We start from the raw sequence: 24,379 nt of genomic DNA, 5'->3' as shown, positions 1-24,379 counted from the left end.
ACCTAACCCTCTCCATAAGGGAGAAAATGCTCTGCTCCTGGACTTCCCTGGTAATGTATGATTGCCATCACCTGTGGGGAGCTAGGTAATTGATAAGAAAGGTGTTTCATCAAAGGTGATGGCAATCATACATTACCAGGGAAGTCCAGGAGCAGAGCATTTTCTCCCTTATGGAGAGGGTTAGGTAGACAACCCTGGTATAGAACAATGGTTCTCAGACTCGGTCCTCACACAGTTCACGCTTTCCAGGTCACCAAGCAGGTACACGGGTGTACTCATTACTCACTGACACGTTTTAAAAGATCTACAGGTGGAGCTAATATTTCTCTTGATTCTGTGAGGAGACCTGCAAAACATGCACTGTGTGGGGTCCTGAGGACCGACTTTGAGAACCTGTGGTATAGAAGGTTCAGTGATGTAGTATAGGGTATAGAGGGCTCAGTGATGTAGTGTTGGGTATAGAGGGCTCAGTGATGTAGTGTTGGGTATAGAGGGGTTCAGAGATTTAGTGTAATGGTATACAGAGGTCAGTGTAGGGTATAGATGGGTCAGTGGCACCAGTCTTAAAGGGGGCACTAGCTCCATTGCCTCTTAATGTTCCATTTTCCTTGCCAGGAGTCCTTGTGGGTGAGACTAAGTGCCCCGCGCCCCAACACAAACGTTTGTTGTACGCTGCGCCGGGTCCCTGCTCATTAGATATGTATGGGCGGGGACCTGTTCATTCAATATGCACTGCCCCAGGTCCACGTTCATTAGATATGCACAAGTGGTGACCCGCTCAGGCAGCAGTGAGTGAGGAACCGGGTGGGTGTGTGTATACAATGGTCAAAGTGGGCCAGTATGCGGTAGTATGGCATACGGGCAATTCTTTACCACTAAACCAGAAGGCAGCCCTGTGTAGCAGAGGCAGGAGGTGGCAAGACTGCTGAACTTTACAATGTTGAATGCTGCTGGTCTCCACCCCTCCTGGCATGGGCACCCACCACTCTCCTCTCTCTTCCCGCTGCCACCCTTGCTGGGCGCTCATGTGGGGTGGCCTGGCTCTCCACCCGCCTGCAGCTGGATGCCCACCAGGTGGATGGCCCTCCTCACACCACCAATGTTGTCAGCGCCAGGTGCATACATGGGGTGGCCCGGTTCTCCTTCCTCCTCCCACTTACAGCTTGATCCCCACTGGGTGGATGGCCCTCCTCCCACCTCTGCTGTGGTTTTCAATGGGTGCTTGTGGGAGCCTGTCTCTCTTCCATCTTCCTATCTGTAGCTGGATCAAAAACAGATGGTCCGGCCCTCATCCCACCACTGCTGTGGTCCCCGCAGGGCACCCAAGTTCGGTTGGGGTGGCCATGCTCTCCTCCCTTCCTCTGTTGTACCGCTTTCCCTCTCTGTGCCACTGCTGTCCCTCTCCAGCCCTGCTGTCACTCTCAGTCCCTACGGTCACTCTGCCCTGTTGTCCTACTCCTTAAACTTGTTGTCCCTGCCTCTTCCTGCCCTTGCCATCCCTCTACCTCCATCCCACTCCGTGCCCTGCCATCCCTTTCACTGTGTCCCTGCCATTCCTCTCCCTGACATCCATGTCCCTGCTGTCACTCTCCTGCCACAGCTATCCATTACTGGAATTAATACTTTATGTACATTGTGCTACAACATCAGCTGGGCAGCCTAAAGCAGGGTTGCCTACCCGACCCTCTTCTTCAGGGAGAAAATGCTCTGTTCCTGGACTTCCCTGGTAATGTATGATTGTTATCACCTGTGGTGAAACATCTTTTTTGATCAATTACCTAGCTCCCCAGAGGTGATCAGAGGCGTAGCGAGGGCGGTGCCGGTGGAGCACCAGCTCCAGGCGCTGGAAGCTATCATGGCGCCAGAGCTGTGCAGTCACCACCAGCTTGCCCACTCCCCTGCACTCTCGTCTGCATCGCCGCCGCCCGATCCATCTCCCCCGCTAGCTCCCGGCTCCCTGCTGTGTACGGGGGATGTGGTGCTATTTAAAATTCACGGCTCCCGCTGGATCGCTAGCCAATAGGCGCTTGTGGTCCAGCAGCCAATCAACTGGTGGCTGCTGGACCACGAGCGCCTATTGGATAGCGCGGTCCAGTGGGAGATGTGAATTTCAAATAGCATGCAGTGTGCTCCTGCAGGACGGTGCTTAGTGGATGGTGCTGTAGATAATGTGCGCTCCCTGCTGTATCAGCGCCAGCAGGGAACGCACGATGATTGGCGGCAGCAGGGAGTGTAGGATGATCAGCGGCAGCAGGGAGTGTAGGATGATCGGCGGCAGCAGGGAGCTCAGGATGATCGGCTGTCATTTACCAGCAGTAGCAGCGATCAGCGCTGCCCTCCACATCTACTGCCCCAGTCTGACAGTCAGCAGCGTTGCGGCCCGCCCCCGGCCTCAGCTCGTGAGGCAATCAGAGCTCTCAGCCCGGCTGCTGTGGTGGTGATTGGGTGCCAGGACATGATTGGCCCATGAGCTGATCCTGCAATTGAGGGTCGCCTGTATCACGGTAGCTGCAGGGTTGTAGGGGGAGAACGGCTCAAGTGGAGCATCAGCTTCAGGAGCCAAGGAGATTAGAGAGGCACACTACTGGCCTCCTCTCTCCTCTGTTCAATGGTGGGCTGGGCAGGCCTGAAGTTCTCTAATCGCCAGGTGGGCAGCAGCACTGTCATCTCCCTCTGCCCTTCAAGTGCCTCCATCCAGGGTGACCGGCTCCGTGTCCCCTCTAAACGCAGTTTGCAGCAGTACCCCAGCCATTCCTGCCTTCCTGGTCTCTCAGCTGCTGCTCTTTTCTACACACAGCTGCAACCCAAATCCCATCTTGGCTCCCCTATCATCTTCCGGATCTCAGCCACCACTGGTTTCTGCCCCCTGCTTGCATTGAGAAATTATGCCCAGCGTGTATGGACAGCAATGACCGCAGTCTTCGCTGGGGGAAAGCTGCTCAGTGTAAAAAACACTAAGTGGCTGCCTGGTACTGTCAGCAGGGGGCAGACGGTTTTCCATATGGACTATGCAAACCCATCCACAAAGCCGCTCATCTGCTGTTAATACAAGCAGATGAAAGGCTTTCCTGGCGATACAAAGTGGGTGGCTTTGAGCAAAAAAACGCTCAAACTTGGTGTTTTAAGCGGCTTTCAGCTCAAAATCGCCCAGTGTGTATGGGCCTTAACTGTCATTTTTCAAACAGCGCTGATTGGCTGGTGCGTTATCACCTTCCACATTATCACTACTTAATCACATTACCAGGCATAATTCATCAGTCCCCTTAGTAAATGATAAGCAGTCTGGGTTAAACTAGGCAGAGGTCAGTGGTCTAATAAAAATGATCACGTATTGATATGTTAAACTCAGATATGATCACTTTTAACATGGGGGGGGCATCCAAAACAAATATTCACACTGTGTTCCTCTTGGTCTAGAACCAGCCCTGACTGTGGTTCTTCTACCCAGCAATAAAACAGTGACTGAATGTTAGTGAGTGAATATGGGCCTAATTCAGATCTGTTAGCAAGGCTGACAATATATGCAGCTGGAAACGCAGCACCTGAGTTACTTCCTATGTCTGCTAGACTGTTGCTTTGTTTTATAGACACATTCTATGTATTCTAATGCTGGTCATTTAAGTATTATTGGCCCACTCCCAGGAGTTACTTAAGTACATATTTCAGTGTGTTTTATGTTTTTACAATAAATAACTTATTTAGTAATTTACATGAGGATGACTGTTTTTTCCCCTGTCTCTGAAAACTGTATATCTACATGCAAGTGCCCAGCCTACAAAGTTTGTATTGGTTATTTTATATTTATGAGCCCTATAATAATCCTATTTGTAGGATGTTGATACCAATATAAGAATACAGAGGACTTTTCTACATGCACAAATAAGCCATCAGGCATTGTGTATGTCAAACAAGCTTTTCTGCAATGTTTAAATTCCATTTTTATTATCCATAATTACTATCACATGTATCAAACTGTCCAAATAAAATCTGGTTATGCCATGGTCTTCTCATAAGTGTACTGTTTGATCTTGTCCACAACCCACTCCTTGTAGGATGACACCCGGGTGAAGACCTGAGGTTTTCTGTCCAACATACAATTTTTGGGCCCAAAGCTTGCAATTCCTTTAACTTCCCAGGCAGCACGTGAAGCAGACTTGCAGAGCAGCGCCCCTTCAGCATCACCCTGAAAAGAAATAATAGTTATTTGTAAATATTTTACACACTACCATACACTGTGGAATAATTCCAAGGAGCGTACACATCATGGGTACACAGTTGTGAAAATTCGTCACAGTTGCCCTGAGGCAAGATTTATACTGGTGCCCCCCCACGCACACACACACAACCTTATATAATATGTGTCTGTTCTGAAATATATGTGTATTATACACACACACACACACAAACATACCAAAAGGGGTATCCATTCCCCAAAACGGTGGACACTTAACTTAAATCACTTTAAGTCTATTTCATGGAGTGCCACTGTCTGCTTTCAAAGAGGTCTACATTTACATTCCGGGAGGCACCCGCGGTTGTTGTACCCAGGGCAGCCTAGAGGGGGGGGGGGGCAGGTTTCCTGGAGGGGCCCCGCAGGGACCCTGGTCTGACCCCTCCCTTCCCCCTCCATCCCTCCCAGGTAGCAACAGTAGCACACACTTCTACTGCATGCTCAGCATGAGTGTCTCACTGACAGCGTGAGAGGTCATGCTCAGCCTGCTGACAGCACAGCACATGCTGTAGGTTTGGGCTGCTGCTGAGATTACAGTTTTTAGAGGTTTCTTTCACCCTCCTCTAAACATGTAGGGGGCGTGGCCTAAGTGTGGGAGGTACCCACACCCCCACACTTAGGCCTCTCCCCAAAATTTTACCGGGGCCCGGTATTCCCCTCGGCTGCCCTGGTTGTACCAGAGGTGGAGTGCCAGGCTGAACCTGTCTCTCTCTCTCTCTCTCTCTCTCTCTCTCTATATATATATATAGAGAGAGAGAGAGAGAGATAGAGAACACCTATATATTTCAGAACTTAGCTACAGAAGGGATATCGATAGCTTTCAATTAACTAATTTAAACTAGCAGGGGAGGAGAGGTGCCCCCTTGGGAGCAGGAGCCCGGCGGCAGATGACTCCATTGCCTCCCAGACTTCTGCCCCTGTGGGAACACATTGGACGGTGTGCCTGATATGTCGGTCCAATCTGCTGGATCAGAGGACATATCACACAGTGTATACTCAGCTTTAGAAAATATATTGTTGTGTCTTTCTTTATACAAAAGTTTCTAATTTGTGCAGATTTTCTATTTGAATTGCATTAAACTGTGACATTATTGCAGTTTACTGAGTGCCTGAGATGCCACCTGTCCGAATGCCCTCCGATTCCCCTCGTTAAAATGCAAGGGGATGTGTAACAAAAACACAATCCCTTGTATGCCTCCACTGCAGGAGAAATAATTCGATGGTCACCGACCATCGAATGATTCCTCCTGCCTTCACAAATAAAAGTCAGTGGAAACTGACTTTTATTTGCGAGTGCCGGGACGAAGACGAGGCGGGCGGTTAGCCTTCCTGTGATGTCAACCGCCTGCCCCTGTCAGGAAATGCCCTACCCGCGTAACCATGGGAACTCCCTGCGTTTTCATGGGGACACCCATAAAATGATGGGCGTTCCTATGGGCGTTCCCCGCCACCGTCTGCCCCCACCCTGCCCTGATGCTTGTGAATGGCTCGGCGACTATGCATGTCGTTCAAGCACATAATAGACCATGCACAGTCCCTAAAACATCGAGACGGGGCTGAACTCGCTAAATAGTGAGTAAACTAGAATCACCCAACATTATAGACAATGAGTCTCTCTGCAAATAGTTTTTAAGGATCAGGAACAATTAGGCTGCCTTTTATTTAGTTCCCCCATCAAGCTCTCTCCTATCTGTGATTTGGACATTGCTTTCCATGGACCTGAATGTAACCTTATATACAGTATAACATGGTAACACTGATCTAATATACATACTCTATGTAACTTATAGATCATGCACTGGATATATTTCTAACTCTGAGCATATGATGCACATAACTACTGTATCTGACCTAGAGCTGAACTAGCCATGAACCATAACGGGAGGATGTATCAGGCACATTTCCTCATTCTACGCTATAAATGCATTGTCTGTACTGTAGACATCTTTTTAGTTTGGTGTATCTTAAAATAACACTAAAATTGTCTTAAGTAATAGATACCTTGGGTCTTAAAATTATACAGTACTTCAAGTAAGTGACAATCCAGGACAGGGAATAGTGACTTACTATGCAACTAGACTTGAGTTTTTCAGGAGAAGCAAAGCCAGCACAGACCATCGATGCAGATATTTGGCTCTGCCAAAATTTAGACTGACTGCAACTTTCGTAGGACATGATAGGTAGTAGAACTTGAAACCTTTCTTTGGATGTAACAGAGCTCAGTCCACCTACAAGAAAACATGTTTAAACAAAAACAGCATAAAGAGTAAAGCCCCATAAACACTGGACGACTTCAGATCAGTGTTGAGTGACGTACCTAACACATTGCTGACACACATGCCATGCACCAGTGATGTGTGCTGAGCGATCTGTGCTTACCACTGTTTTTCCTAAGATTCCTAGTCTAACTACTGTAGGTTAGCCAGTGTATGCAGGGCCGCTGACTGCGCCAACAGGCCCCGGTAAAAAAATGGCGTGGCCAACAGCAGGGGGCATGGTCACAACCCTGTAATATTGTACATATATTTGTAGGGGGTTTGTGCTGCGTGCCAGAGGACAGACTGCTGCTGCAGCTGCCTTTCTCCCCTGCTCAGCACACAGCACTGAGCAGTGTGTGTGCTGAGCAGGGAAGAGAGGCTGCGCTGCCGCGGCAGCCTGTACTCTCTACTCCCACTGCCCGGTCTCTGCAGAAAGGGGGAGGAGACGCAGGACTCTGGCCCCTCCACCAGACCCAGGCCTGTGATAAAAGTACTTGCTTCCCCCCCCTCGACGGCACTGAGTGCATGCACTGTCTATGTGAGCTGGCGATGGCGATACATGTGACTACGCATCGCCATCACTATAGGGTGTGCACATGGAGCGATCTGCGCTTAATTTCTAAGCGATCTACTCAGATCGTGTAAAAATTAGGCAAAAATCTCTAACAAGGGATTGATTGAGATAAGTGCATAAGAGAATAAACTTTTTTACTGTTTTGGTTTAATATGAGAATCTATACTATTAATAAAATATTAGCTGAAGACAGCACTGCTGGAGCCCTGGATACCAGATCACATCATCAGAAAGGTGACTATATATGAATTGCCACCTAACAAAGTTTCTGACATATCATGCCATCATGCTGCCAACATTTTGATTAAAGTGTGAATCTTTTTCAAGATATATATATGTATATATATATATATATATATATATATATATATATATATATGTATATATATATATATATATATATATATATATATATATATATATGATGCATCGGCACTTACTGTACCCTAGAGTGCTCCAGTGCCCAGGGGCATAACTTGATATTCGTAGGCCCCATAGCAAAAGTTTGTAAGGGCCCTCTATTTAGCAACTGATGGTTATAAATATATGTAAAACATATTACTTCTTTGACAGTAAAGATGGCCCCCTTCAGCTCTGGGCTCCATAGCAGCTGCACTCCCTGCACCTATGGTACCTCTGGTCACAGTGTTAGCGGCTGTGCGAGTGCTGTCTGCGGGTGGGTTGGTTGTGCAATAGTGTTCGGCATATGTGTAATGGGCTTTATGTGTGTCATGTATAAATGCATTAATAATGTGCGACATATGTGTAACAGGCATTATGTGTGTCATGTGTATAAGGGCATTAATAATGTGTAACATATGTGTAAGGGGCATTATGTGTTTCATTATGTGTATGAAAAGCATTAATAAAGGTTGGCATAATGTGTAAGGGGTTATAAGGACATTAATAATGTGTGTCATGTGTAAGGGGCATTACTGTGTGGTATTATCAGAGGTGCCGAGAGAAAGGGGTAGGGGGTACAAATTACCCAGGCCAAAGTCTGATGGGAGGGCCCAGTGCGGGCCCCGGGCCCCGGGCCCCCTCCCCTTAAGTGACAGCAGCAGCTGCAGCTCTTCTCCTCTGCCCAGCACACACTGCTTTGTGCTGGGTTGCAGTGTGGCCATGGAGGTGGTTCAAATACAATCTTTTATCAGGATTTTTTTCTAAGGGTATAATGTGAATAATGTGAGGAGTAATGTACATAAGGTAAAGTGGTACTACTGTGTGATGTAACGTGAATAAGAGACACCATCGCATGATATAATGTGAATAAAGTTGCACTAGTATGTGGCGTAATTTGAATTGGGGGTAAAATTGTATGGCCATGCCCCTTCCCAGCAAGAACGCACCCCTGTTTGGGCTGCGCACCAAATGTGTGCACTGTTTCTATTTAAAATATTGCGGGTAGGAGCACCAAAATGACTGCTATGATGAGGGTTGATGGTGCTGGGAAAGGGGAGCAGGGACAGAGGCGGAACTAGTGGCGTTGCTAGGGGGCACCAGCCAAAATCTTGCCTAGGGCGTCATTTAGGCTAGGGCTGGCTCTGGTTCTGTAACATTGTATACATTAGAATAGCCATTCTCCCTGTATTTAGGCAGATACTGTAAGTATTGAGACACATGTTCTCCATAAACAACATTCATTATGATACAGTTTATCTGTAGTTTAATTGGTTAATCGCAGGTAAAGATAATTACAGTACCTGGGGCAGCAGCCCAACCAGTCCAGTAGCAGAGCTCCACCGGTGACGTGGTCTCTTCAGAATGAGGCAAGCAGAGAGGTTGTATATGGGACATCGTCACTGACAGGTGCAATAATGCTATGTCATGAGAATGGTCATTGTGCAGTGGGTATGCAAACTCCTCATGTCTGATTAAAGCATCAGTTCCAACGCATGTCTGTGACATTTCGGATCCAAAGCAAACCCTCCAAGATTCAAGCTCCTGGCTGCTGCGTGGGTGAAAACATAAAAATACTAAATATGTGTGACCTATGAGATACAGGTTGATTACAGATATTAAAATGTCCAGGAATTCAAACCCTGAGTTCTTGGACAAGATGGACACAGATTATACCAACCATCGTAGATAGATAAATAGATAGATGGGGCACCCCCCCTCCCCCACCCCTGGCCTAACCATCCTCCTAAAAGGGGGTTAGGCTGTTTCTTATGTTCTGTTCAGTTATGCTGACATTAATGGATCATTTATCACTTAGACCTAGTTCAGATGTATGGAGAAATGAGCTTGGCACCTTTAGCATACCTTCCAACAGTCCGGATTAAGGTGGGAATGTCCCGGTTTTTGGGGACATTCCCGCTGCTGGCAGTGTCCTGCGGAGCGGGGGGGTTGTTGTGAGTCATCCTGTCGGCTGCTGAGCAGCGGTGAATAAACGTTGTCTATTCCTGCAGCCAGGGGGCTGGGGGCATGGCTAGAGGCTCCCCTTAGCGGCAAAATAGGGGCATGGCCTTGTGTGGAACGGCGCTTATAGGCCACGCCCCTTTCATTAGACCATGCCCCTGAAATTTTTAGCGCACTTCACTGTGTCCCTCCTCTGTCTCCTTTCAAGTTGGGAGGTATGCCTTAAAAACTGCACCACTGACCACTCTGCTGAACATGACACCCCAGAATGTGACACTGTATAGAACTACTCACCTGTCCATACAGTGAGCAGCTAGCAGGACCCACTGTGAGTGTATCAGTGACCCTGCACACCTGTGCTGGAATGGTAGATAAGGTCTGGAGCGACTCTGCAAAAGGAATATATGAAATGAGTAAACAAGTGAGAGAAGCAGAAACAGACTAAAGAGATGCAAAGGATCTGCAACCAAATATGGGTGAGATGTACTAAGCTTTAAAAAGGGATAAATCAAGAGTGATAAATTACCACCCAATCAGCTGCTGTCATTTTTCAAACAAAGCCTGTTACATGTGGCAATTAGGAGCTGATGGTACTGGGTCAGACATCCGAGGCTGCCCATTCACCCTGCCCTATAACCTGGCTCCTTCCTGGAGCAACTCGGATAGTTACATTATAATGCCCAATAATATACAATTCAGAAGTTGTAATTTCCAGCCATACGACAGCAGTATTTGTAAGTAAGTAAGTATAATTTATATAGCGCACTTTCTCCAACAGGACTCAAGGCGCTTTACAGACATTAAAAATCAATGCACATAATACAGAGGATATTGGTAGTACAGTAACAGACAAAAGAACCCCTTAAGCATAATGCAGGATTGGTGCAGCATTTTGGATAATAACTTCCATGGATTGTGTACTCCACGCTGACAAGGTACCAGGTGCGGCAGCCATTTTAGGCGCTCTGCGTAGGATTACCCTGGGTGGAATAGATCATCCCTAAAAGAAATTAGCCAAAATGGGTGATTTTAATGTATACTCAGGTCCATGTATTTTTTATCCCATCCACAAGTGCACCAGATTAGGCAGCCATGGTGGGCGCACTACGAAGGTTACACTGTAGGAGGCGAGACATACAAGGACCCAATGCATTTAATGGAAAGCAAATACATGTGTAGTAGTATGATAAACCCTGCACAGAAACATCCACGCGATCCACATCCTGCCCGCAGAGATACCATCTGAGGCAACCAGCTTGGTGCACTGCATCGGTCAAAGCTAGCAGCGGTGTGCAGTCTGCGGAGGTACACATTACAGGAATAACACATGGTGGGGTACATGCATTCTGGGAGGGGGGGGGGGAGAGAAAAGTCAAACACATCTTTGCAGGGGACTAATGAAAGGGAAATATTGAGAAATAATTTTCATAGAATCAATGTCCTGGTCTCATGAGAGCAGTACAGGTGGTTATGAGAAAGTGGGGGAAGTATAGCTACATTGGCTGGCCCTGGTGCTTCCCCTCACAGCTTTGAGGTACAATTACTAGAGCTTCTAAATATGAAAAGAGGTAATGTTGCCACAGTAACCACTTAGACACTGTCTTACATTTCTCTTCTGTTGTATTTTAGAAAATGATAGACTGAATTTGATTGGTTGCTATGGGCAATATGACCACTTTTCATTTTATTTCAAAAGCAGTATATCAATAAACACAGTGCTGCCCAATGGGGGAGGAGGTGTCAGGTAGGGGGGCCCCATTCAGCCCAAAGACAATTGCACCACCTCATTGACTGGCATTTTCACTGTGGCTGATAATGTACTGTACATCACACACGTATGGTAAGTCCGTATGGGGAGGAAATATGTGCTACCTGACAGTGGCATGATATGTCCTTGTGATTATTGCCGCTGCCATCTGTAACATAGCATGCTGTTCTGTTGGCAAAGCATGAATGGTCAGTAGTGATGACATTTCCAACACCTGCAGATAGCCAGGGCAGGCGACAGGGGGGGTCAAGGGGGACAAGTGTGATAGGCCCCCGCAATCGGAAGGGCCCCAGAGCCTCCATGTCCCAACACGGCCACAGCCTGTACTAGCTGACCTGTCAGTCTACTGTGCACCATCTGTGTGTGGCTGAGTCTGACTGACTCACTGTGTGCCCTGCTGCTCGGCGCTCAGCCATCTACTCTGTGTGTGCTCACGGCCTGGGGCCACAGGCGCACAGACGTACCCGCTGCTGGCACTGTGGCCTCAGTCTCTGGCAGTGGCGGATTCAGGGGGGGGGGGGCACCCGGGCACGTGCCCCCCCTGTCATTTCATTTTGTAGCTGAGGACCAGGGCTTTCCAACGAGCCCAGCCCCGTGTCTCTAGCCCCCCGGGAACCAGAGATATCGCCTGGCAAAGCTGTAACGTTTTTTCCCCATAGGATAATATGGGACCCGGCAATTCTGACCTCAGTCAATTCCAAATCGCTGGGCCTTCAATATGATACCAGGCTGGTCCATATCGGTCAATCGGTTCCAGAGATATGTGTAAACTAATTTTTTTATTTTTGAAATGTAATTTCATGGCTGTTCATTTTCTTTGAGGGCAGATTACTCTGGAACCAAACGTTGCAGTTTCACTGGACCAAAATCATTCAAAGCCCACACAAATCAATATGATACTTGTCTCATGTAAATGGGTCAGTTGGTTCCGAAGATACAGCCGGTTAAATAAGATAACTGGTTAAAGGGGGGGAGGGGTGGTTTTCTCTCCCCCTCACACCAGAAAATGCAGGGACTAGGCTGGTGTAAAAGGGGCCAACCTGGGAATGCATTTTCTGGAGTGAAAGGGGTATTATTTCATATAGCTGGGACCTGCAGTGCTCTGAATACAGCCAGGCTCTGCCACTGTCAGTGGCTATCACTTCTGCCTGGCGGCTGTCCCCCATTTACCGCGAGCATGTATTCCCCTTGGCAATGAGCATGTAATCCCACATGGCATTGAGCATGGAACCTCTGGCATTGAGCATGGAACCCTTGGCAATGAGCATGTAGATAAGCAGCACTTATGTAGCATAATTTTTAATAGGCATTATGGTGTTTGACATAATACATAATGGACATAATGGCGTGTAACGTGTAATGGACATTATGGTGTAAATGTTTAATGCGCGCCTTTGGTGGACAATGTTCCTGTTTATGAAACGTATTGTGAATTTTGGCTTAATCTGTGTGGCGTTATGTGAATTCTGGCTCAATCCGTGTGGCATTATGTGAATTTTGGCTCAATCTGTGTGGCATTATGTGAATTTTGGCTCAATACGTGTGGCATTATGTGAATTTTGTCTTAATCCGTGTGTCATTATGTGAATTTTGGCTCAATCCGTGTGGCATTATGTGAATTTTGACACAATCCATGTGGCACTATTTGAATTTTGGCTCAATCCATGTGGCATTATGTGAATTTTGGCTCAATCCATGTGTTATTATGTAAATTTTGGCTCAATCCATGTGGCATTATGTGAATTTTGTCTCAATCCGTGTGCCATTATGTAAATTTTGGCTCAATCCGTGTGGCATTATGTGAATTTTGACACAATCCATGTGGCACTATTTGAATTTTGGCTCAATCCGTGTGGCATTATGTGAATTTTGGCTCAATCCGTGTGGCTTGATGTGAATTTTGACACAATCCATGTGGCATTATGTGAATTTTGTCTTAATCCGTGTGTCATTATGTGAATTTTGGCTCAATCCGTGTGGCATTATGTGAATTTTGACACAATCCATGTGGCACTATTTGAATTTTGGCTCAATCCATGTGGCATTATGTGAATTTTGGCTCAATCCGTGTGTTATTATGTAAATTTTGTCTCAATCCATGTGGCATTATGTGAATTTTGTCTCAATCCGTGTGCCATTATGTAAATTTTGGCTCAATCCGTGTGGCATTATGTGAATTTTGACACAATCCATGTGGCACTATTTGAATTTTGGCTCAATCCATGTGGCATTCTGTGAATTTTGGCTCAATCCGTGTGGCTTGATGTGAATTTTGACACAATCCATGTGGCATTATTTGAATTTTGGCTCAATCCGTGTGGCATTATGTGAATTTTGGCTCATTCCATTTGGCATCATGTGTAAGGGGCAAGTATAATGGGGTCTAGTATTTTGTTGCATAATGTGTAGAAGTTGTATATGGTGTTCTACACTACACTCAAGGACACGCCCCCTGTTGAGTGGCCACACCCCATTTTCCGGAGCGCGCCTTCGGCGCGCGCTCAACTACATCCTTCACTTTTGTCACCATGGTGGGCCTGCGTACTTTAAATGCCAGGGCCTATTTTTAATCCCATTCCCACCCTCTCTCTGCCGCTCTCTTAGCATGTACACTGGCACCACTAACACCGCCCCTCCCCCACCTAAACCCTCTTTTATCATGGTGCCCCCCTTGTCATTTTATCCTGGATCCGCCCCTGGTCTCTGGCTCCTGTACTTGCCATTATTTTGTAAAAGTGACAGGCCAGCAGCAGCCAGGAGCCAGCAGGAAGCAGCAGCCAGGAGCCAGGCCAGCAGGACTGAGAACGAGAGAAGTCCGCACCTGAAAACAGGATCTGGAGCAGCGAAAGGTTGAATGAGGCTCATCCAGAAGAGGGTTGTGTGGATTTGGGATTAGGTGGGGGGCCCTAGAAATATCATTGTACAGGGTCCCAAGATTTCTGTTGCCGGCCCTGCAGATAGCTGCAGGTGTTGCTCGCTATACACGGGGTACGTGGTCGTTAGGTCAAAAAGATTAAGGTCGACATGCATTAGGTCGACCACTGAAGGTCGACTTTTTTTTCTAAACTGACATGTGCCGGCAGGTGGTATTTCATGCCATACCATCCGCTAGGGTGTGGCAGGAGTATAGAATAGTGTGCCAGTGCCCAAAGCATGACATGTGCAGCCCGCCATGCGAGGGAACGCGGTGCACCGATACGGTGTCCATGTCGACCATGTCAATATGGTGGGATAAAAATAGTGAAAAATTCATGTCGACATTTGACTGTCGACCTTTCCCATTGTCAACCTAATGCTTGTGTCAATCGTTTGACCCTGTTGACTTTAGCATTGTCGACCTTTTTCATGTGTCGACCTAAGCCCTGTCATCCTTCAGTGGTTGACCCAATGCATGTGGACCTTAATTTGGTTGAGCCAACGACCTATACGCATACGCTGCAGCAAAGACATAGCTGCAGGTGGTGGAAAGACTGCAACAGTGTATCAGCACTATGCCGATGTGTTGTGCACTCTAACAGAGATCGCCAGAGGGTGTAGATTACATTGTGTCGGTCAGGGCTATTTTTCAGTAGGCTCCAGCAGGAACTGAGGCCCTTATTCTAGATCACTCTTTCTGACAAACTATTTCTTAGATGGACAAAACCATGTGCACTGCAGGTGAGGCAGGTGTTACTTGTGCAGAGATAATTAGATTTGGGTGGGGTTTTACACCTGCCTCACCTGCAGTGCACATGGTTTTGTCCATCTAAGAAATATTTTGTCAGAAAGAGTGAACTAGAATAAGGGCCTCAGTTCCTGCTGGAGCCTGCTGAAAAATAGCCCTGGTGTCGGTGTAGCTTCATGTTTCACCTTGGTATAGGCAACGCAGAAAGGGCAGGTATAATACATATACCCCAGAGTCACAGAGGGAGCAGTTGGCTTTATAGTGCCAGGATTGAGAGTTGCTTCATGTGTGAACCGCGGACTGGGACAGTAAAGGTGATTGATGATGGTCAGTATTACAGCAACATGTAACTACTTTGGTTTTAGACTCTCCAGCATACTGAAGGCTTATCGCAGATGAGTGTATCTAATACCCCTTTCACACCAGAAGCAAAAACCTGGGTTTTTCTTTGGTGTGAAAGGGTCAACACGGGTCTTAAATCCTGGCACTCTGAGCCTGCTCTTGACTGGATTTAAGACCCCTGTTGACCCTTTCACACCACAGATAAACCTGGGTTTTTCAGCAAATTCCCAGGTTGAAAAGATTTAGGGGGCGATTCTCTAACACAGAAATGCGGTAAAAACCCTGTTATCTGGGTTTTTACCGCATTTCTGTATGCTCTAACCCCCCTCTGCAGTGGCAGCGCTGCGGAGGGAATCGACAGCAAAAGCTGGCGATTCCCTGCAGAAGCCTATGGGCTTCTTACCTCAGCGCTTTTTGAGGGATCCGTCACGGATCCCTCCCAGCATGCCCTGCGGCCGGCGCGTCACTCTGCGCATGCGCAGATGAACTCCCGGGTAACAGACCCGGAAGTCCAGTGTTGGCACCGCATCGCAAGGGACAGCTCTTATCGCAAGAGCTGTCCCTTGTGTTAATAACAGCATATGTTAGAACATATGCCGTTATTAATAATGCGATGCCCGGCGATACAGGGCTGCAGATGTTACAACATCCCGCCCTTAACCCGGTAATTTGCTGGTGGTGTGAATTGGGGTCAGGCTGCACCCGGCAAAATTACCCAGCACTCCGGGTAATTGCAGGGTGGCCGGTGTGAAAGGGGTATGAATCTGCTACAGAGGTGGGACTCATGTAGTATTGTCTAAATTCCTTTTGATTAATTATATATAAATATAAATTACATTTGTTTTACACTGTGGTGCTAAAATTTGTATATTATAGCAATCTTGCTGCGGGCATTCCAGTCCTGAGCCCAGACAGAATGGGGACCAGGAATGGAGTCTATCAAGAATAATTTGTCATAACATTGACAATTCCCTTGTGGCAATGTAGAGGTTTAGTAGAGCAGCCAATTCTGCAGACACAGAGGTCTCACCAGGCAAGCCAGGGGTTTAACAATGGGAATGGCCATCCACATTTTGTCAGTCCCAGGCCCCACAATTTCTTATGGCAGTCCTGTGCATCGTATCCAGTCGACGGATCAACGGTGTCTAGATTGACCAAGTAATGGGTTATGATGAATCTGGGGTCTCTAAAACAAATTATCTGCAGGACTACTTACATTAAATCTTAATTTACAACCACATGTCCTCTTCTGTTTGGAAGATAAGACACCAGTGACACTTTTACTGTATAACTCTCAGACTTCGCATTGTAGGCATTCCGGAAGAAATGGCTTCAGTGGCTTTATTTGTGCCCCAGTGATTACATGAGGATCATTTTTAGGTGAAGGCATCTTGGGATATGTGCTTTGCCACCCCCCACCCCCTTCCTTCCCCCCATATCCTCCTGGTACTTAAAACCACATCAACTGTAGGCCTGAAACTGAACTGCCAACCTGATGCCTGTCAACAATTCAAATCATGTTCAAAACCTTACAAATGTTTTTTCCTTCTTTTTCCTTTTCCTTCTGTTAATTAAACAGTCTTTGATGGCACCAAATCCTGCAGTTTTCTGCCACCCTGAAACATATTTAATTGTTATCTGCTATTGCAGCTTTCGTTATGTACCCCGTTCGTTGAAATGGGTCGCATGTGTGTGTGAGACGCTCCTGTGCCCCATTTGCGGCAATGAGACGCGCGTGCATGTAAGATGCTCGCCGAGATGGAAAGTTCTGGCAGGATGAACATCCGCGGCTCCATCTGTAAGTCACTGTTTTGTTTATTTGTTTATGTACTCTGTAATTGAGCGCTGCGTATCCCTTGTGCTGCCATACACACACACACACACACACATATATAAAATAAACCCAATTTGTTTTGAGTAGGAACACCTAAGGATTTATACAAGTTGCTCTGATTGATAAAGATTGTAAGGGGGCTGCACATAAAAGTAATTATTAATTTAATGATATTAGTGTTCAAACTCATCGTTCAAGTATCTGTGGACCCTATTTGTCAGGGGCACATAATTTGCATGAGTGGTCCTTATCAGACATTCAGGTCCACCAAACCCCGCCCGGCGAACGACTGCCCCCCCCCCCCGCCGCCCCCTCAAAGTGCGACTTCACCCGAACAGCTGCGAATGGATGTTTTGCATAAACATCCATTCGCATGGCTCGGGTAACACCCACATCTTTAGATGGTCACGACCATCGAATGATGTGGTGCGTGCAGGCATATATAAGTGACTTTTCAGTTACTTACATTTGCGTGCACGCTGGCGTGGATATGGGTGGGCATCTGACATCCGGTGATGTCAGCTACCCGCCCCCCACACCCGCGTCACTGCCTCATTACCATGAGAACGCCCAGCGTTCTCATGGGAACGCCCATGGAACGCTGGGCGTTCCCATATGGTAATGGGGCAGCCCGGCGCCCCCACCCATCTCCGCCCCCCCCCACACCGGCATGGGTGCGTGCACCCGGCGACCCGAAAGGTCGCCGTGGGTGCACGCACCATACGCCTGCACATGCGCAGATACCCGCATGCACAGATGCGCAACATCGGTACTGCGTCGAATGCATGCAGTACCGAATGGATTTGAATCAGGCCCATAGTAATGTATCAGAAGTAATAATTGGCAATAATATGCCAGTAGCATCCAATATTTCACCAGATGTAGTAATGTCCAGTAACATCATCAGAAGTAGTAATCACATTAATAAGCCAGCTCATACAAGGCTCAATACAGTAGGTAACATTTATTTATGTATTTATTACCAGTTTCTTATATAGCGCATACATATTCCGCAGCGCTTTACAGAGAATATTTGATCATTCACATCAGTCCCTGCCCCAGTGGAGCTTACAATCTATATTCTCTACCACAGGGGTGCTCAAACTATTTTGCTCTGGGACCCCATTAGACAATAAAAATTATTACAGGACCCCAGCAAGTTACTTCTGAATGGCTGCCACATGTGCGATCAGTGAAGTGAAGTGACCGCTATTGTGACAGGGAGGCAGTGGGTAATGGGGGGATGGAAAAGGGTGACAGGGGGATGAAAGAGGGAAGCGTGGGTGTTTACTTAAGGAGTTATTCCCTGCCCCTGTTCTACAGACAAATTTGCCTGATGGTCAGCAACATAGTCGTGACCCCATGCTGAGGTGGTCTGTATTGGCAGAGTGTCTATAAGTACGTGCAGTGTGGTTGTCAGACCTCACACTTAGAAGATATAACCAATTGAAGGGTTTATTCAAGTGGCAGGCTTGTAGGTTACAACAGTACTTTTGCAGTTAACTTCAGGCAGTAATACAACTGGTACATTGGGAATCACAGTGTCTGATTGTTACTTAGCTGTAGCGTTTGGCTTGTGCAGGGTTAATGACAGTTAACTGGTTTACGCTGCGGTATCTCTCCCAGTCGTCGCTGCTGCCAATGATGATGGATCTCCCTGTGCAAAGGTCACGCTTGTAACGGGATTACAGCGGGGCTTGCTCCTATGCGCTCCGGTGCACGTGGAGCTACAAACAGCATGGATGGGGTCACACACGCTCTGAGGCACACTATCACGCAGGGACTTCCTAACAGGAAGGGGAACGCTGCCAGCAGGGTCAGGGGTCTCTGCCCTGCTATTCGCTTAAGCGAGCTGTCACTCAGGGTGACGCCTAGCTACGTTGCTGCAAGGGGACAAGGCAGTCTGTAAACTGCACACTAGACAGTGTATGGAGACAGACGCTGAGCGCTGCAATCTAACACTCCCCCTCGCTCAAGGCTGTCTTCGGCTACATAAAAGAACTTAATACAATACTTTGTCCTTTTGTAATACCTGTAACCGAAAATATGGTTAGAGAGAAAAAACATTCAGAACATCAAAACTTCAAATCAACATTTTTGAACTTAGACAAGTCCACAGTCCTTCACGAACTTAATAAGCAAGTTTGACGACAGTCCTTTAGTGAGCATGTCAGCAACATTCTGTTCACTTGCAATGTATTCAACATCGATGGACTTGTTCTCCACTAGTTCTCTGATGAAGTGGTGTCTTATCGCGATGTGCTTCGACCTTCCATGGTGCTTGGTAGTACAGGAAAGATCTATTGCTCCCCTGTTATCACATGCGATACTGATAGTCTCTTCTTCATAAAGTAGACCTAACTCACACAAAGTCTCTTTGATCCAGAGTGCTTCTTTTGATGTCTCTGTAAGAGCCATGTATTCGGCCTCAGTTGTTGAGAGAGCAACGGTTGGTTGTTTTCTACTCGCCCAACTAACTGCTGCTCCAGCCAGTGTGAACAGGTAACCGGTGTGGGAACGACGATCATCTTCATCTGCTCCCCAGTCGGCATCGCAGAAGACTTTCAAATTTGAATTGCTTGTCTTGGCGAATTTTAATTTCAAGGAACTTGTACCTTTTAGGTATCTCAGAATCCTCTTCACTGCGATCCAGTGTTGTCTTCCAGGATTTATTGCAAATTGGCTCACCCGACTGACTGCATGAGTGATGTCTGGACGGGTTCCAATACTTGCATACATAAGACTTCCAACCACGTTCTTGTAAGGAACATCTTGCATTTCCTCTACTTCTTCTGGTGTGGTTGGTGACATACCTTTTGTAATCTTGATGCTTTTGTCAATTGGTGTATTTACTGACTTGGAGTCCGCCATCCCATACTTCAAGATTGTTGCCTCGATGTACATTTGTTGGTCGACTGTGACTGTTCCTTTTTGCAAGTTTTGAACAATTCTCATTCCCAACAAGTGATTGGCTGGACCTAAGTCTTTCAACTTGAATCTCTGTTTTAGTTGATCTCTCACACTTGTGATGTGATCTTCGTGACCTGCTATAAGTATATCATCCACATAGACTGCTATGATGAACAACTTTTCTCCTAGAGTTTTGTGATAAAGGCAGTGGTCAGTCTCTGATCTAATAAAATTCATTTCAAGTAGTACTGTGTCCAATTTTATGTACCAGCAACGACCACTCTGCTTTAGACCGTATATGGATTTCTTCAGAAGACACACCTTTTCTGTCTGAAGTTCATCCTCATTATAATGATCTGGCGATTCCATATAGATTTCTTCAAGTAGCTCTCCATTTAGGAACGCTGAGTCGAAGTCTAGTTGGTATAGCAGTAAGTCTTGTAAGGTGGCGACTGCAATTACTAACCTGAGAGTGTTATACCTCGCAACAGGTGAGTATATCTCCCCATAGTCAATTCCGGATCTCTGTGTGTATCCCTTAGCAACAAGACGGGCTTTGTAACGGGCAACTTCTCCGTCTGAATTTAACTTCTTGCAGAAGACCCACTTGTTCTTGACTGTCTTGCGGTTGCTTGGCCTATCTACTATGGTCCAAGTATCGTTCTCTCTCAGTGCTGATAGCTCTGTGTCTATTGCAGATTTCCATTTCGCCCAATCACTGCACGCTTTCGCTTCTCGAATACTCTGAGGTTCAATGAAAGCAATATTCGCATATTCTTCCTCATATCTTCTAGCTGGTATGCCCTTGTTCCTTCTTACAGAAGCTCTGTTTGTTGGTTCGCTTCCTTCTTCAGTATTTTCTGTTTCAGGTATGCTTTCTATTTCACACACCTCTACTAGTGCTTGCTTTTCTTGTTCTTTTGCTTTTGTGGGTGATGCTGTTTCTTGGAATATCACATCTCTTGATTTCAGAAGACGTCTGTTCTCTGCATCCCAGAGCCTGTACCCTTTGCTCTCCTCACAATAGCCTAGCAATATGCACTGTCTTGATTTTGGGTCAAGTTTCTTCCTTTTCTCCTTTGGTCCGCACACATCTGTGTGCACCAGAGCTAGTTGTGATTCTGCTCTGCCTGCTGACTTGGGAAATGGGTTACGGGTCTGCTTGCCTTTTATGCAACTCTCGCACACAGGTCTTCCGGTGTCTTTCACTGTGATTCCTGTTGCCATCCCATCAGCTAATTTCTGGACATTATCATATCCTAAGTGTCCCAAGCGTCTGTGCCAGAGCTCCATTGACTCATTCTCAGCAGAGGCTGCCAAAGCTACACATTCATCTGTGTCTAGGACGTATAGTTGGTTGCATCGGGTTGCTGAAGCAATTACAGTCCCTCTTTCATTATGCACCATACACCTGCCCTTTGCAAACTGGACTCTGTAGCCTTTTGCCTCGAGTACGCTGATAGCGATGAGGTTACTTCCCAATTCTGGTACATACAGGACGTCTTGAATATCTGTGACTACTGTCTGTCCCTCAATTCTTAGTCTCACTGTGATTGTCCCAACATTTGACGCAGTAAGGACCTTTTCGCCAATCCCGGTAACTGTTGTGGGTGTACACTGTGTTAAAGAATTGAACCACTCCTTGTTGCAGCTGAAGTGTCTAGAGGCTCCCGAGTCCATGTACCAGAGATCCCTCCTTGGCTTGTCTGTTACATTCAGTGCTGACTCGTTCTTCTTGTCATGCCGCTTGTGCATGCCACTAGTGTTCTTCATCCTGCATTCTGAAGCCTTGTGCCCTACTTTGTGGCACACATAGCATTTGAATGTGCATTTCTTGGGTTTCGCACCCTTTGCTACTAAGGCAGAACCCTCAGCCATGGCATCCTTGTGGATTCTCTCTTGGAACTGTAGTAGCTTGGCTCTCACAACTTCAGTTGTAAGCTTGGTTTCATTTGACTCTAGTGCGACAACTAGGAAGTCAAATTCTTCTGTCAAGTTCTGCAGCATTACCATCGCCACTTCTTCCTCATCCACTTTTGCTCCTACACATGCCAATTGCTGAGCTATCGATAGTATCTTATCAATATAATCGTTCATGTCCTTGCATGCATTCAACTTTGTTCCATACAGTGTGCGTCTCAGACTTATCCTTCTCATTAAGCCTTTATTCTCATAAGCACCTTGTAGAGTTGTCCACATGTCCTTAGCGGACTCCTTCCCACAGATAGTAGAATAAACATGCTGCTCCACAGCCAGGCCTATTGTGCCAATGGCCTTGTCTACCTCTTCTGGGTTTGGACTATCTCCTGGGGCTATTGTGACTTTCCATAGCTTCTCCCTCTTAAGCTGCATTTCCATAGCGAACTTCCATGTAGTATAATTCTCTGAGCCTTTGAGCTTTGGAAAGTTCATGCTATGCCCTGTACTGTGCATTCTCGTTAACTCTTCCACAAATGGCAATTCAGAAATAATTCCTTTGTGTTCTTTTATGTACTGCGCTAGCACTTTGTCTTCAGGGGGTTAATCTTCGCGCACGTGACGTGCTGGGCCCATAACCTATTGGCAGAGTGTCTATAAGTACGTGCAGTGTGGTTGTCAGACCTCACACTTAGAAGATATAACCAATTGAAGGGTTTATTCAAGTGGCAGGCTTGTAGGTTACAACAGTACTTTTGCAGTTAACTTCAGGCAGTAATACAACTGGTACATTGGGAATCACAGTGTCTGATTGTTACTTAGCTGTAGCGTTTGGCTTGTGCAGGGTTAATGACAGTTAACTGGTTTACGCTGCGGTATCTCTCCCAGTCGTCGCTGCTGCCAATGATGATGGATCTCCCTGTGCAAAGGTCACGCTTGTAACGGGATTACAGCGGGGCTTGCTCCTATGCGCTCCGGTGCACGTGGAGCTACAAACAGCATGGATGGGGTCACACACGCTCTGAGGCACACTATTACGCGGGGACTTCCTAACAGGAAGGGGAACGCTGCCAGCAGGGTCAGGGGTCTCTGCCCTGCCATTCGCTTAAGCGAGCTGTCACTCAGGGTGACGCCTAGCTACGTTGCTGCAAGGGGACAAGGCAGTCTGTAAACTGCACACTAGACAGTGTATGGAGACAGACGCTGAGCGCTGCAATCTAACAGTCTGGACCCACTTTGAGGTCAACACCCACAGTTTGAGAACTGCTGCTCTACCACATGTACACTCACACACAGACATTCTAGGGTTAATTTTTTTGGGGGGAGCCAATTAACCTACCAGTATATTTTTGGATTTTGGGAGGAAACCAGATTACCCGGAGGAAACCCATGCAAGTACGGGGAGAATATACTAACTCCGCACAGTTAGGGCCATGGTGGGTATTGAACCCATGACCTCAGTGCTGTGAGGCAGTAATGCTAACCATTACACCATCCGTCCAGTAACATGTCGTCAGATGTAGTACTGTCAACTACTATATAATCAGATGTAGTACTGCCAACTAATATATCTTGAGATGTAGTAATGCCCAAAAGAACCAATACCACCCAGCAGTACATTGCTACATCAGCAGAAAATTAGACAATAGTTACCTGTATAGAGACTTGCCACTGAGAGGAAACGTGCTGCTCCGGAACTTCTGATGCTTTGGCTTGTGGATGACAGTTTTCAGGCCATTCTACAAATACAGGGTGTTATTGAATTGCAATTTTATAGTACACAATATAAAATACTTTTTACATACAGTATTTGTCATTCTGAACAGTGGTTCTCAAACTCAGTTCTCAGGACCCTACCATACTTGCCTACCCTGCCGGAATGGCCAGGGGGCTTCCAAAACTCTTGTCCTCCTTCCGGCCTCCCTGAATGTGGGCAAGCCTGCCACATTTATCCGGCCAACTTGCAGCCCCCTCCTCTGGTCAAAAACAGCAATTCTCAGCTCTTCTGGAATGGGGCTAAAATGAGGCAAATTGCATCATTTTAGACCCTGTCAGAAGCAAGCTGTTAAATTGCAGCAGTTACTGTAATGAGGCGGGGCTTGATGATGTCAAACTCCGGCCCTGTCCTCGGAAATGCCACAGAGAGTCTCCTCTCCATGCTTCTGACAGAGAAGAATGATTTAAAGTAGGCAAGTATGCACTACACAGGTCATGTTTTCCATGTCACCCGGGAGCTGCATTGTTTATCCACCACTGTCACATTTATAAACCCTACAAGTGACCTGGAAAACATGAACTGTGTGAGGTCCTGAGGTTCCGGGATTGAGAAATTGCTGTGCTCTACACAGTATTACTTCTATTTCCAAAACAGTGAACCCCTAATGTTGCATATAAGAGTAAATGCTTGAATGTTACTTTTCAGACACAGGACATCATCCAGAATAACTATATATTCAAATCATTCTCTTGAAAAGAATGAGGTGCAGTCTTCTTTAGCTGCTTACATCATCTGATTTGCTG

At 46.6% G+C, this 24,379-nt stretch overlaps 1 protein-coding gene across 1 annotated transcript in view; it reads right to left on the bottom strand.

Moving 5' to 3' along the window:
- Positions 1-3,919: 3,919 nt before the first annotated feature.
- Positions 3,920-24,379, bottom strand: part of LOC146063463 (ovochymase-2-like) — a 117,146-nt gene continuing 96,686 nt past the window's right edge. The window contains exons 21-25 of the mRNA XM_083175864.1: positions 23,513-23,598; positions 9,719-9,813; positions 8,767-9,014; positions 6,299-6,459; positions 3,920-4,183 (exon numbers count right to left, since the gene is read on the bottom strand). Coding sequence (XP_083031990.1) covers positions 3,992-4,183; positions 6,299-6,459; positions 8,767-9,014; positions 9,719-9,813; positions 23,513-23,598 — 782 coding nt within the window. The 3' untranslated portion in view covers positions 3,920-3,991. The remainder of the gene's footprint in view (positions 4,184-6,298; positions 6,460-8,766; positions 9,015-9,718; positions 9,814-23,512; positions 23,599-24,379) is intronic.

The sequence above is a fragment of the Crinia signifera genome, chromosome 1 (genome assembly GCF_055691185.1).
Source record: "Crinia signifera chromosome 1, ASM5569118v1, whole genome shotgun sequence".
In the NCBI taxonomy this organism is placed as follows: Eukaryota; Metazoa; Chordata; class Amphibia; order Anura; family Myobatrachidae; genus Crinia; species Crinia signifera.
Note: the sequence above shows the minus strand (reverse complement) of the source record. Positions and strands in the feature narration are given on the sequence as shown.